Raw genomic sequence first — 15,020 nt, forward strand, 5'->3', positions numbered from 1 at the left:
GGATGGCCTCTGTACAAAAAGAGGGATGGAGCACTGCTTTGTTTATACAAATGACTGCCACCATGTTGTAGGACAGCAGCTGGACGTGGTAAGAGTGGAGAAAGGGTAGAAAGCGTTGGCAGATAACTTCCTGGAACTGTGGGCTGTATGCCTTGATGGTCATCCCCGGATGACCAGAGGCTTTGAGCTGTGTGGCCGTCCAGATGAGCTCCCCAGCCGATGAGGGAGGCGCCTTTCGTGAGGCTACTGTAAGACAGGTTGCGTCACCAGGTGAGAGGGGCAAGGACAGTCGGGGGTGAAAAGAACCAGCTTGCTGACTTGGTCTGACTGGGTTGTTAACAGAGCGGAGCCACAACTGGAGGCAGAGCGCATGGAAGTGGGCATACAGCAAAACTGAGGTGCATGCTGTAATATGACCCAGAAAAGAAAGGCACTGATGCACGCGCGGGCAGCAGCGGAGCAATGAGTGTGGTGAGAGCAGTACGAAGGAAGACAGGTGCCGCGACAGAGTCCAGACAAGCTCCTATGAGGGTAAGAAGGCAGATAGGGATGAGGACAGATTTGTCCTCATTGATCAGGATTCCTAGGGCATCGAGGAGGGAACATAGGGTTTGAATGGTAGTCAGAAGGCCAGTTCAGGATGGTGCTAAAAGGAGCCAATCGTCCAGATAAGGAAACGAGTGACTCAGTCAACACATGTATGCTGCCACAACAGCAAAGACCTTTGTGAACATGCAGGGGGCAGTACTGATCCCGAAGGGGAGGACCCAGAAGGAGAGTGGGAATGACCCACTGTGAATCGAAGGAATGCTGCACATGGCATGGGTCTGAAGGACAACTGTTGTTGGTGGTAAGCTGTGGGGGGTGGGGGAGTTTAGTAGAGAGCCACAAACCAGGCTCCACGGAGGGGAGAATGAGGGGAAGAATGACCATCCAGAAATGGAATCTGCAGATAAATTTGTTCAAGATTTTGAGGTCCAGAATAGGGCGTAGGTCATCCCCTCTCTTTGGTACCAGAAAATAGAAGCCCCGTCCCCAATAGCGGTGCAATACGAGTTCTATGGAGTCTTTCCGCAGGAGGGTATCCGCTTCCTCTCTGAAAAGGTGGCACTACAAGGGAGTGTCCAGGCAATGCTGGGGTAGGGTAGCGGGACAGAAAGGAGAAGTATTCAATAATATAGCCTTGCTGGACAATGTCCAACAGCAAGCGGTCGGTGGTACTCTGGCCCCAAATGCAAGCTAAGGGGGCAAGGTGATCCTCCACCCCTCCTAGTACAGGTGGTTTTGGGGGAAGGTTCGCAGCTCTTGAGTAAAGAGTCAAAAGGGTTGCTTGGAAGGACAATGCGGGAAGATAGATGTGGAAGAAGTAGCTGTGGTGGAGGACCGTGGCCGTTGTGAATATGGGCAATGGCGGGAAGAGTCAGGCAGGCGCTGGGGGTAATGCTGCACATGGCATGGGTCTGAAGGACAACTGTTGTTGGTGGTAAGCTGTGGGGGGTGGGGGAATTTAGTAGAGGCCCAGGGACTGGAGAGGGGCAAGAATCCTTGAAGAATGCATTTAATCCATTTTGTCACTGAACAGATTATTATTCTCGAAGGGAAGGTCCTCCAGAGTAGTTTGGACCTCCTTCGGAAAGTCACTGAACTAGAGCCAGCTGACAACGACCCCAAATGCCAAGGAGCAGGAGGTGGTGTCGGCGGCATAAACTGCGGCCTAGAAAGACACTTTAGCTACCAGCCTGCCCTCATCCACAAGATATTGGAAGTCCTGCTGTTTTTCCAGGGAAAGCAAGGCATGAAAGTCTGCCAGCTTAGAGTACGAAAGGAATTCGTACTTCGCCAGGATGGCCCGGTAGCTGGCAATACGAAATTAGAGGCTTAGCAGATGAGTAGACCTTGCAGCCCACAGGTCCAGCTTCTTCGCAGCCTGGTCAGGCAGCGTAGAGCGGAAATGTTGTTGGCAGGAGCACTCGGTCACAGCTTGCAAGACCAGCAAGTTGGGGGGAAAAGGGTTGTAAACAAAGTCTGTGCCCTTAGAGAAGATGAAATAATGGTGCTCTGCCAGTTTTGGGATAGGGGAACAAGATGCTGTGCTAGGACGAATAGCTTGGGCTGGCTGCATGAGGGCACCATGAACAGGGAAGGCGGTATAGGAGAGTCAAGGGGGTTGCAGGATGTCCAGGAATTGGTTTTCTGGATCATGGACATCTTCGACAGGCAGGTTGAGGGCTGTAGCCATGTGTTAAAGCAAGTCCTGGTGCTGCATGTAGTCGCTGGGAGGAGAGTGGGCAGGGTAAGATACATCTTGAGTTTAGCAAAGCTTTTGATACGGTCTCCCACAGCATTCTTGCCAGCAAGTTAAAAAAGTATGGATTGGATGAATGGACTATAAGGTGGATAGAAAGCTGGCTAGATTGTCGGGCTCAATGGGTAGTGATCAAAAGCTCGATGTCTAGTTGGCAGCCAGTATAAAGTGGAGTGCCCCGGGGGTCGGTCCTGGGACCGGTTTTCTTCAACATCTTTATTAATAATCTGGATGATGGGATTAATTGCACCCTCAGAAAATTTGCAGAAGACACTAAGATGGGGGGAGAGGTAAATATGCTGGAGGGTAGGGATAGGGTCCAGAGTGACCTAGACAAAGTGGAGGATTGGGCCAAAAGAAATCTGATGAGGTTCAACAAGGACAAGTGCAGAGTCCTGCACTTAGGAAGGAAGAATCCCATGCACTGCTACAGGCTGGGGATCGACTGGCTAAGCAGCAGTTCTCCAGAAAAAGACCTGGGGATCACAGTGGACGAGAAGCTGCATATGAGTCAGCAGTGTGCCCTTGTTGCCAAGAAGGCTAATGGCATATTGGGCTGTATTAGTAGGAGCATTGCCAACAGAGCAAGGGAAATGATTATTCACCTCTATTCGGCACTGGTGAGACCACACCTGGAGTACTGTGTCCAGTTTTGGTCCCCCCACTGCAGAATGGATGTGGACAAATTAGAGAGAGCCCAACGAAGAGCAACAAAAATGATTAGAGAGCTGGGGCACATGACTTATGAGGAGAGGCTGAGGGAACTGGGATTATTTAGTCTGCAGAAGAGAAGAGTGAGGGGGGATTTAATAGCAGCCTTCAAGTACCTGAACGGGGGTACCAAAAGAGGATGGAGCTAGGCTGTTCTCAGTGGTGGCAGATGACAGAATAAGAAGCAGTGGTCTCAAGTTGCTGTGAGGGAGGTCGAGGTTAGATATTAGGAAACACTATTTCACTAGGAGAGTGGTGAAACACTGGAATGGGTTACCTAGGGAGGTGGTGAATCTCCATCCTTAGCGGTTTTTAAGGCCCGGCTTGACAAAGCCCTGTCTGGGATGATTTAGTTGGTGTTCATCCTGTTTTGAGCAGGAGATTGGACTAGATAACCTCCTGAGGTCTCTTACAACCCTAATATTCTATGATTAGGGAGCAGGGAGCACTGGAAGTCCTGGCACAGTCAAGGAATTATGATACGATTGGAATAACAGAGACTTGGTGAGATAACTCACATGACTGGAGTATTGTCATGGATGGATATAAACTGTTCAGGAAGGACAGGCAGGGCAGAAAAGGTAGGGGAGTTGCATTGTATGTAAGGGAGCAGTATGACTGCTCAGAGCTCAAGTATGAAACTGCAGAAAAACCTGAGAGTCTCTGGATTAAGTTTAGAAGCGTGAGCAACAAGGGTGATGTCGTGGTGGGAGTCTGCTATAGACCACCAGACCAGAGGGATGAGGTGAACGAGGCTTTCTTCCAGCAACTCGCAGAAGTTACTAGATCACAGGCCCTGGTTCTCATGGGAGACTTCAATCACCCTGATATCTGCTGGGAGAGCAATACAGCAGTGCACAGACAATCCAGGAAGTTTTTGGAAAATGTAGGGGACAATTTCCTGGTGCAAGTGTTGGAGGAACCAAATAGGGGCAGAGCTCTTCTTGACCTGCTGCTCACAAACCGGAAAGAATTAGTAGGGGAAGCAAAAGTGGATGGGAACCTGGGAGGCAGTGACCATGAGATGGTCGAGTTGAGGATCCTGACTCAAGGAAGAAAGGGGAGCAGCAGAATACGGACCCTGGACTTCAGAAAAGCAGACCGATTCCCTCAGGGAACTGATGGGCAGGATCTCCTGGGAGAATAACATGAGGGGGAAAGAAGTCCAGGAGATCCTGCTGTATTTTAAAGAATCCTTATTGAGGTTACAGGGACAAACCATCCCGATATGTAGAAAGAATAGTAAATATGGCAGGTGACCAGCTTGGCTTAACAGTGAAATCCTTACTGATCTTAAACACAAAAAAGAAGCTTACAAGAAGTAGAAGATTGGACAAATGACCAGGGAAGAATATAAAAATATTGCTCGGGCATGCAGGAGTGAAAGCAGGAAGGCCAAATCACACCTGGAGTTGCAGCTAGCAAGAGATGTCAAGAGTAACAAGAAGGGTTTCTTCAGGTATGTTAGCAACAAGAAGAAAGTCAAGGAAAGTGTGGGCCCCTTACTGAATGAGGGAGGCAACCTAGTGACAGAGGATGTGGAGAAAGCTAATGTACTCAATGCTTTTTTTGCCTCTGTCTTCACAAACAAGGTCAGCTCCCAGACGACTGCACTAGGCAGCACAGCATGGGGAGGAGGTGACTAGCCCTCTGTGGTGAAAGAAGTGGTTCGGGATTATTTAGAAAAGCTGGACAAGCACAAGTCCATGGGGCCGGATGTGCTGCATCCGAGAGTGCTAAAGGAGTTGGCGGATGTGATTGCAGAGCCATTGGCCATTACCTTTGAAAACTCATGGCGATCGGGAGAAGTCCCGGACGACGGGCAAAAGGCTAATGTAGTGCCCATCTTTAAATAAGGGAAGGAGGTTGATCCTGGGAACTACAGGCCAGTCAGCCTCACCTCAGTCCCTGGAAAAATCATGGAGCAGGTCCTCAAGGAATCAATTCTGAAGCACTTAGAGGAGAGGAAAGTGATCAGGAACAGTCAGCATGGATTCACCAAGGGCAAGTCATTCCTGACTAATCTAATTGCCTTCTATGACGAGATAACTGGCTCTGTGGATGAGGGGAAAGCGGTGGACGTGTTGTTCCTTGACTTTAGCAAAGCTTTCGGCCTCGGTCTCCCACAATGTTCTTGTCAGCAAGTTAAAGAAGTATGGGCTGAATGAATGGACTATAAGGTGGATAGAAAGCTGGCTAGATTGTCGGGCTCAACGGGCAGTGATCAATGGCTCCATGTCTAGTTGGCAGCCGGTATCAAGTGGAGTGCTCCAAGGGTCGGTCCTGGGGCCGGTTTTGTTCAATATCTTCATTAATGATCTGGATGATGGTATGGATTGCACCCTCAGCAAGTTTGCAGATGACAGTAAACTGGGAGGAGAGGTAGATACACTGGAGGGTAGGGATAGGATACAGAGGGACCTAGACAAATTAGAGGATTGGGCCAAAAGAAATCTGATGAGGTTCAACAAGGACAAGTGCAGAGTCCTGCACTTAGGACGGAAGAATCCCATGCACCGCTACAGACTAGGGACCGAATAGCTCGGCAACAGTTCTGCAGAAAAGGACCTAGTGGTTACAGTGGATGAGAAGCTGGATGTGAGTCAACAGTGTGCCCTTGTTGCCAAGAGGGCCAATGGCATTTTGGGATGTATAAGTAGGGGCACATTGCCAGCAGATCAAGGGACATGATCGTTCCCCTCTACTCGACATTGGTGAGGCCTCATCTGGAGTACTGTGTCCAGTTTTGGGCCCCACACTACAAGAAGGATGTGGAAAAATTGGAAAGCGTTCAGCGGAGGGCAACAAAAATGATTAGGGGACTGGAACACATGACTTACGAGGAGAGGCTGAGGGAACTGGATTGTTTAATCTGCGGAAGAGAAGAACGAGGGGGGATTTGATAGCTGCTTTCAACTACCTGAAAGGGGGTTCCAAAGAGGATAGATCTAGACTGTTCTCAGTGGTAGCAGATGACAGAACAAGGAGCAATGGTCTTAAGTTGCAGTACGGGAGGTTTAGGTTGGATATTAGGAAAAAGTTTTTCACTGGGAGGGTGGTGAAACACTGGAGTGGGTTACCGAGGGAGGTGGTGGAATCTCCTTCCTTAGAAGTTTTTAAGGTCAGGCTTGACAAAGCCCTGGCTGGGATGATTTAGTTGGGGATTGGTCCTGCTTTGAGCAGGGGGTTGGACTAGATGACCTGCTAAGGTCCCTTCCAACCCTGATATTGGATGATTCTATGATTTTAAGCTCATCAGGGGACAGATGTGCCCATATGGATTGGAGGAGACGATGGCGCTGTTGGTACCACCGATGCGAAAGGAGTGGGAATGGTCAGAGGTTCCGGCAGAGTGGGAAGAAGTGGTATGCATTAGAGAAAGGCGACGATAAGGGTGGAGGGATGGAATGCAGGAATGGTAGGGGTCCCAAGTGACCCAGTAGGCACTGACAGAGCTCACGGGTAGTGGAACCATGGATCAGCCGGCAGAGCATATATTGGAGGATACGGTTGGTGCTGGGGATTCGGGCTGTATGAGTACGCTGGCCTGAAGGTAGTGTCCGGTTTAGAGGCCTGAAGACTGGTCAGGTAAGGGTGGGGCTGTCTGACCCAGTGGTACCATCAGTGCAGTGAAGGACGCACAGTCCAAGAGAAGCCAGGGTGCATCTGATGGCAACTGTGGAGAAAGGTGGAACAGAGCTAGAGCAGGAGCATCATCCTCGGAAGACAGCAGACAAAAGACACCTGAAGGACAGAGACATGGAGGTGCCCTAGCTTATGGCAGCATGAACTCAGCTGTGGGCCTAAGAGGGGAAAGATTGCCTGGCGTAGGCAGAGCTGTAAGTCCCAATGGTTCTGGCGGTGGATCAGTCACCAAGGCCAGCGGTGGCACCGATGGGGCATAGTGCTTGGACTTGTGCTCCATGCGAGGCTTCTTTGGAGCAGGAGCATCTGGATCAATGCACAATTTCTCATCCAACCTGGCATGGCTCAATAAGGCAATACTGTGCTTAAAGGTAGTCCCCATCAGGGAGCTGCCTTTTTGCCCATGAGCATGCTTCTCGTGCACACAGTCGGCTTTGGCTAGATGGGCCAGTGTCACCAAAGCCGGGCAGCAAAGGCCTGGGGAGGCACTTGACTGCCAGTACCGGGCGTCGCTGACAGATCCATGGTTGCAAGATCCGATTGTGCACATGGGTGCAATTCCAATAAGGAATTTGCAGAGGTGAAGTTCTCTGACTTCCCAGGTATGTGGCAGGAACGAGCGACAGATGATCAGCAGGCGGAAATGTGATTCTCACCAAGACAGTAGATTCAGTGCTGGTGCTAGTCACTCACAGAGATGGAGCATGGACAGGAAACACAGTATTTAAAACTGGCTTACTGGGGCACAGTCCCTGAGCTGGGGAAAGGTCCCCGGAAGGGAAAAGTGCAACAGAAACCTAAGAACTAAGGGGTACAACTAACAGACAACTAAGAACTATGGGGAAAACTATATACAACGAAAAGAGTAGTTCTCTTAGCGAGCTAAGAGCACTAAGGGACAGTGGTTCCAACTCCGGCCATTCAGCAGGAAGAAGGAACTAGAGCGGTGCCGACCTGCACAGCCTCTTAAAGCCATACGGGTCAACGGACATGTGACATTGCACCCCATAATGCTTTACAGAAATACAGAATGTCAGGGTTGGAAGGGACCTCAGGAGGTCATCTAGTCCAACCCCCTGCTCAAAGCAGGGCCAATCCCCAATTTTTGCCCCAGATCCCTAAATGGCCCCCTCAAGGATTGAACTCACAACCCTGGGTTTAGCAGGCCAGTGCTCAAACCACTGAGCTATCTGTAAATGTAACATAACTGGAATGTTTTATGCTACATATGCCACGTAACGTATCTTTGCAAAAGTTATGTTCTACTGAATGTATTCATCCTATTCGTATGCATGTATCATTTTTTATATCTGAAGTTATGAGTATTGGCTCTATGCTTGTATTTCAAGTGTTTGCTGTAGAAAGTACCTACAGCAGACTTGTTCAACATAGCGTGAAGGGGTTATTCAAGTAACTGGGAGTACGTGGCCAACAATGGACCTTGATACACGCCAATCCACATCTGAGCCTTCCTGAGAATGTTCGGGCTAACATGGCGTCAGCCTGTAAAGAACTGAGTCATGCATGGACATGTGACTTGCCCATGTGACTCCAAAACTCCATCTTGGAGCTGTAATTCTACAGAGGGGGAGAGAGGGGTTTCCACCCACAAGAGGGAGGCTATATAAGCCCCTGGGAAACCCCTCCATTTTGTCTTCAGCTGGCTCAAGAGATATCCTTTGGGGGTGGAGAGGCTGCCTGAAAGAAACTGGAACAAAGGACAGTAACTACAGGGGAGTGAGTGATTGCTGGACCCAGACTAGAAGGAGGCTAATCTGTCAGAGAAGCTTATTGGAACATCTGAGGGTGAGATTTACCTGCATTTAGTTTCCCACGGCATTAGGCTTAGATTTGTGTGTTTTATTTTATTTTGTTTGGTAATTTACTTTGTTCTGTCTGTTATTACTTGGAACTACTTAAATCCTACTTTCTGCATTTAATAAAATCACTTTTTCCTTATTAATTAACCCAGAGTAAGTATTAATACCTGGGGGGGCAAACAGTTGCTCATATCTCTATCAGTGTTATAGAGGGCGAGCAATTTACAAGTTTACCCTGTATAAGCTTTATACAGGTAAAACGGATTTATTTAGGGTTTGGACCCCATTGGGAGCTGGGTATCTGGGTGCTGGAGACAGAAGCTCTTCTTAAGCCATTTTCAGTTAAGCCTGCAGCTTGTGGGGGATGTGGTTCAGACTTGGACCTCTGTTTGCAACAGGAAAGCGTGTCTGGCTTAAACAAGGCAAGGTACTGAAGTCCCAAGCTGGCAGGGAAAACGGGCTCAGATGTAGTCTAGGCACATCAGATGGCAGTCCCAAAGGGGTTTCTGTGATCCAAACCGTCAGAGGACACTACTACGAACAGTTCCAGCTGTGGCGCACGGCACTCAAGCGTACCCATATTTGGAATCCACATAGGGAACAGCACTCAAAGACCTACAGTGGAGCACCCATGGGGACGCTACTTGAAGAAGAAAATATGGTTTGGCAAGGAAGTACTTTCTTAACCTTCACTGGGAATGCTATTACAATAATATTCTAATATGTGATTTTAGAATCTAAGATATAATAGTCAAGTATTTTAGTGAGATTCAAGTTCTCTAATGTTTTTAAACAAAGTAAAAAAAGACTGCAGATCAAAATGTGACCATGCAAATCTCTTCAGTGTACGTATTTTCCCTCTAGCTAACCTAATACCTCCCATCATTAACATTCAAGTTGGCACAGTCCCTTCAAATTACCAGTTTAAAAAAAAAAAATCTGATTTCTGATAAGATGGTATAAAGTGTTCACCTTTCGTTTTGAAAATTTTGGGTTTTTTTGTTTGTTTTTTTAAAGAAACAGTGGAGCAGAAAGGCTTTATGTTTAAGGGTTCTTCTGCAATAGAGACATTGACTACACATGAGCAAATAACCGACTAAACAAGAAGTGCTGTCAAAGCACAGCAAAACAGAATGGGAAAGATATTTCATTTTCTTTTTATAGTATCCTTACATGTTACATGTAACCATAGGGGACACAAAACTTTCAGGTAAGTATAATATTCAAGTTGGCTACTTTTTCACTGTGATAGAAGTCTTATTCTACTATACTGAAACTTTCTGATAAGATTAAGGTAGCTCTTACAAGCCAATTAGGACATCTTATTTTAAAGTTATAGTTGTGTAACAAGATTCCACTATAAAGGAGCTGGCTTGATAGTCTTACATCAGGGTCTTGTGCTTCTACATTATATGAAGAATGAATGTTTGTGGACAGTCCTTCCAGCCCCTGGCAGTAAAAGAAGGTCCTCTCATGGATCAGTAAGTAGTTCAAAAATAGGAAACAAAGGGTCAGAATAAATGGTCAGTTTTGTACTAGGACCTGTGCTGTTCAACACATTCATAACTGATCTGGAAAGGGGGGTAAACAGCAAGGTGGCAAAGTCTGCACACAATACAAAATTACTTAATATATTAAGTCCAAAGCAGACTGCAAAGAGTTACAAAGGAATCTCACAAAACTGGGTGACTGGTTAACAAAATGGCAGATGAAATTCAATGTTGATAAGTGCAAAGTAATGCACATTGCAAAACAATCTCAACTACCTATAAAAATGATGGGTTCTAATTAGCTCTGCCACTCAAAGATATCTTGGAGTCAATATGGATAATTCTCTGGAAATGTCTACTCAACATGCAGCAATAATCAAAAAAGCTAACGCTAGGCATCATTAGGAAAGAGAAGACATAAAATATCATAATGCTACTATATAAATATGATGGTCTGAGCCTGTGCTAATGATTCATTCGCCTATTATTGGTACATCGTTGAAGATTCTTCTAGTATCTGTCAATACATAATCAATCTGATTCAGTGAGACTCCATCCCAGCTTTTCCATGTCCACTGCCTTTGTTCTTTTTGAAACATGTTCATTACATGGAGATGGTTTGCCTCTGCGAACGCAACCAGAGATGCTCCGCGATCATTTCTTACTCCACTGTTCTGCCAGCAATGATATATGGAGCAAAAAGGTGGTCAACGACAAAAGGGGAGGAAGAAAAATTGATGGTCACCCAGAGAGCAATGGAAAGGCAAATGTGCAAGACATTGCTCCATGATCATACAACAAATGAGGAGATCAGAAGGCGTACAGAGGTGATCAATGAGATGGGTGGGTCATGTAGTCCACAGGCAAGACAACAGGTGAACAACCTGCATCAGTGACTGGATCCCCAGAGACCACAAGCGACCGCTGGGCAGAACGAAAACGAGTTGGGCGGATCACATGGCAAAACTCTTTGGCCAAAAATGGAAAGAACATGCTCACAAGAAAATGGAATGGTGTAGCATCGACTTGCGTTCGTGGAAGGATGGATGAGGACAAGGCAGATGATATAAATCCATGGTATGCCCACATTTTAAATACTGTGCACAGCTCTGGTCACCCCATCTCAAAAAAGATATATTAGAATGGGGAAAGGTACAAAGAAGGGTAACAAAAAGGATTAGGGGTATGGAGCAGTGTGCATACGAGGAGAGATTAAAAAGACTGGGACTGTTCATCTTAGAGAAGAGATGATTAAGGATGGGGGATATGACAGGTCTATAAAATCATGAATGGTATAGAGAAAGTGAATCGGGAAGTGTTATGTGAAGGGGTAAGTAACACAAGGTCACCCAATGACATTAATAGACAGCAGGTTGAAACTAACCTAAGGAAGTACTTCTTCACACAATGCACAATCAACCTGTGGAACTTGTTGCAGGGTAATGTTATGAAGGCCAAAAGTAAAACTGGGTTCAAAAAATAATTAGATAAGTTCTTGGAGGAGAGGTCCATCAATGGCTATTAGCCATGATGGTCAGACATCCAAACCCATGCTCTGGATGTCCCTAAACCTCCAACTGCCAGAAGCTAGGACTGGACAACAGGGGATAAATCACTCAATAATTGGCCTGTTCTGTTCATTCTCTCTGAAGCATCTGGCACTGGTCACTGTTGGAAGATGGGATACTGGGCTAGATGGTCCATTGGTCTGACACAGTGTTCCCTCTCATTTTTACCACCCGTGTGTGGACTGAATTTTGTTATATGCACCAATATGGAGGTGACGTGTGACACATCACCTTCATATCGGTGCACATAACAAAATGCATGTGTGGGGTGGGGGAGGCGCCAAGGGGTTTGGAGTGTAGGAGTGGGCTCAGGACTGGGGCAGAAGGTTAGAGTGCAGGGATGTGAGGGCTCCAAGTAGGGGTCCAGGCTCTGGGGTGGGGCCATGGATAAAGGGTTCAGGGTTGGGGCAGAGGATTGGGGTGCAGGGTCCAGGGTGGGGGAGGGGATGAGGGGCTCAGGCAGAGGGTTGGGGTGCAGGGGAGTGCTCCAGGGCTACAACAGGGAGAGAGGACTTCTCCCAGCTCTCTCCCCGCAGCAGCACCTGGGCTGGGTGGGAGAAGTGCCTCTCCCTGCCGTGGCAGCTCCAGGGCTGGGGCGTGGGATAAGCGCCCCAGCCGGTCTGGGGAAGGGGCGCTCCGGCCTCAACAGGTCCAGGCCAGGGCTGAATTCAAGCCACCCCTCCCCCAGCCGCAGCAGGTCCAGGGCTGAGTAGGGACTGGGCACCCCAGGCATAGCAGGTCCGGGCTAGGGCTCAGTTCAGGCCACCCTTTCCCCAGCTACAGCAGATTAGGGGCCGGGGTAGGTCCCAGCAGGGGGAGTGGCACCTCTCCCCCGGCCGCAGCAGGTCCCGGCCGGGTGGGTTCACTGAGCACCTGTGCAGAACTAAATAGGCTTACAGGGAACTTAGGTCTGACAGTATGGATATTCTTATGTTCTTAACCACCTCTGGCAAATGCTTAGAACAACACAGCCAGAAAACTAAAGCCAACAGTTTCTAGTCCCATTTTATTAGGGCCCCTTCATAAAACTCACTGCCCTTTAAAAGTTTAACTGTTTCCACAGCTGATCTCCAATCTATAAAACACAAGACTGGTTAAAGTCAATGGAATTTAATGTTATTCTCTTCCAGGTAGAGACCCATAACATTTCCCTGTGTTTAAATATTTTAGAGTTCTTAAGACACAAATTTACATGCCCTAGAGTAAAGTAAAGGACAAAACAGTATACTGATGTTTATTGATTAGTAGCATCAATTATGCAGTTTGTACCTTCATGTACTCCTTGATAAATCGAGCTGCCTTCACACCAGTTTCCACATTAAAACTTATGTCAACTTTCACTTCTGTCTCCTGGTCTGTAAGTTTTATTATTGGTACCTGCAAATATTTGTAGAAGAGAGACATTTTATACATCCCAAACACTAGGCTGAAGCTTTTCTATATTTGATTAGTTACACATTTCCTTAATTTACAACATTCAGACACAACAGGCCTAAACAGACACTATGTTACTGAACATCAGGTGGAGGTCTGCAAGGGGCTGATTGAGGGTATGAATGCAGCACATGTAAAAATTACTAAGACAGTTTTGATCTAGCTAGCTCAAGCAGAAACAGTGAAACCCTGGCAGCACAGGCTGTACAACTCCACCTGGTTCCCTGGGTACCCAGTGCTAACTCAAGACGTGGCAGCTTCACTACTATTGTGATTCAAACTGGCTATATTGAGTATGTCTACATCTCCTAGTCCCACCTCTGACTGCAGTGCAGACACACTCATAGAGAACTATTATCTTAAATTAAAGTGGACAATTACTTCTTGAAGTGACTGGATTAGAAGACCAACTAAATCCAGACTAACAAAACATTCCTATGCTAAAATGAATTTTTTTTTTCTTTGCATGTGTTCATTTTCAATTAGAGGTTTATCATTTTCCAGTTTTCAATTATAACCTCATTAATCCACACTAATAGTGGAAGGAAGTAATTAAGGAAGGGCTCATGCAGATTAGAGTGGCTTCTAGATTACTAAATGCCAAGCAGTGGTGGAGCTTTAGCACCTCTAACCAGCAAAAGGAGTCCTAACAGTTTCCAAAGTGTTTCAAAATACTAAGATAACATGCCACAACCTCAGTGGGCTACACTAGCTCTGCTATCACAGTACAGTAATAACACCTTTCTCGGCATTTGCTTTTGACACTGCCAACTCATTTATTTTCAGAGGGGATTTAGGAGTTCACATTTTATCCACTGAAGAATTAATCTATACTTTTGTACAGTATTTCCCTAAAGTCAGTCCAATCATGCAATTACATAATTTCCATCAGAAAGTCTCTCTGCATGCATGACACCTGATTCATCAGGGTTATAAGAACAGTGTGAGACACATGCCTTGTAAACGGCTGGCTGCTAGAAATTATCATGCACTGAAATGCTAAACCATCACTATGGAACACCTGTCTATTCCATAGGTATTAGGAAGCATTCTGAAAAATAAGTTGTTGATTTTAGTGTTTTCACCTGGAATTACAAGATTGCTAAGTGTCCTTGCTTAAGGCCACTCTGTAGTCCTGCATAAATAGCAAAGACACAACAACCACTGCATCTAAAACTGAGTGGCTTCAAATCTGCTACAGAGAATCTAAACAAATAGTATTAGACGTTTAGGTGTTTTCCAGTAAGTTTATATCTCCTGAAAGGCACTAGATACAGAAGCCCCGTAGACCAGAGATGGGCAAACTACGGCCCGCGGGCTGTGTCCGGCCCATCAGAACTTTTAATCCGGCCCTTGAGCTCCCTCCGGGAAGCAGAGTTGGGGGCTTTCCGCACAGCTCCCGGAAGCAGCTGCATGTCCCCCTTCCGGCTCCTATGCAGAGGCACGGCCAGGGAGTTCTGCATGGTACCCCCGCCCCAAGCACCGCCCCCGCAGCCAGGAACCACAGCCAATGGGAGGTGCAGGGGCAGCACCTGCAGACGTGGCAGCACGTAGAGCTACCTGGCCGCGCCTCCGCGTAGGAGTCAGAGGTGGGACATGCCCACCTGACTCCCTGCTCTGATCCCCCTCTCACCCTCCAAACCCCTTGGTCCCAGCCCGGAGTACCCGCCTACACCCCAAGCCCCTCATGCCCAGCCCCACTCCAGAGCCCACACCCCCAGCCAGAGCCCTCATACCCCCTCCCCCTGCACCCCAACCCTCAATTTCATGGCCTGCCATACACTTTTTATACCCGGATGTGGCCGAAGGGCCACAAAATTTGCCCACCCATGTTGTAGACCATACCACTATCCACAAACAGGGAACATTTGAGAGGCAACTAGTTAAGTTTCTCAAATCAGTTCAAGAAATAACATTCCATGCCAGAATAACTGTACCAAAGATTCCATCTTAAGCTTAACTCACTCTTGTGAAAGCTTTCAAAACTTAGGCAATGAAGTACTAGTGTTTAGAGATGTCTGCAGAGCCAAAAAGTTGGTCTGGTAAG

General features: G+C 47.2%; 1 protein-coding gene across 4 annotated transcripts in view; it reads right to left on the bottom strand.

The window, feature by feature from the left end:
* The window catches only part of TENT4A (terminal nucleotidyltransferase 4A), a 143,405-nt gene that overhangs the window by 104,314 nt on the left and 24,071 nt on the right, over positions 1–15,020 (bottom strand). For all 4 annotated transcript variants that reach the window (XM_073332401.2, XM_073332402.1, XM_073332400.1 and 1 more), the window contains exon 5: positions 12,809–12,916. In XM_073332401.2, coding sequence (XP_073188502.1) covers positions 12,809–12,916 — 108 coding nt within the window. The remainder of the gene's footprint in view (positions 1–12,808; positions 12,917–15,020) is intronic.

Source organism: Lepidochelys kempii, chromosome 2, assembly GCF_965140285.1.
Source record: "Lepidochelys kempii isolate rLepKem1 chromosome 2, rLepKem1.hap1, whole genome shotgun sequence".
Taxonomy (NCBI): domain Eukaryota; kingdom Metazoa; phylum Chordata; order Testudines; family Cheloniidae; genus Lepidochelys; species Lepidochelys kempii.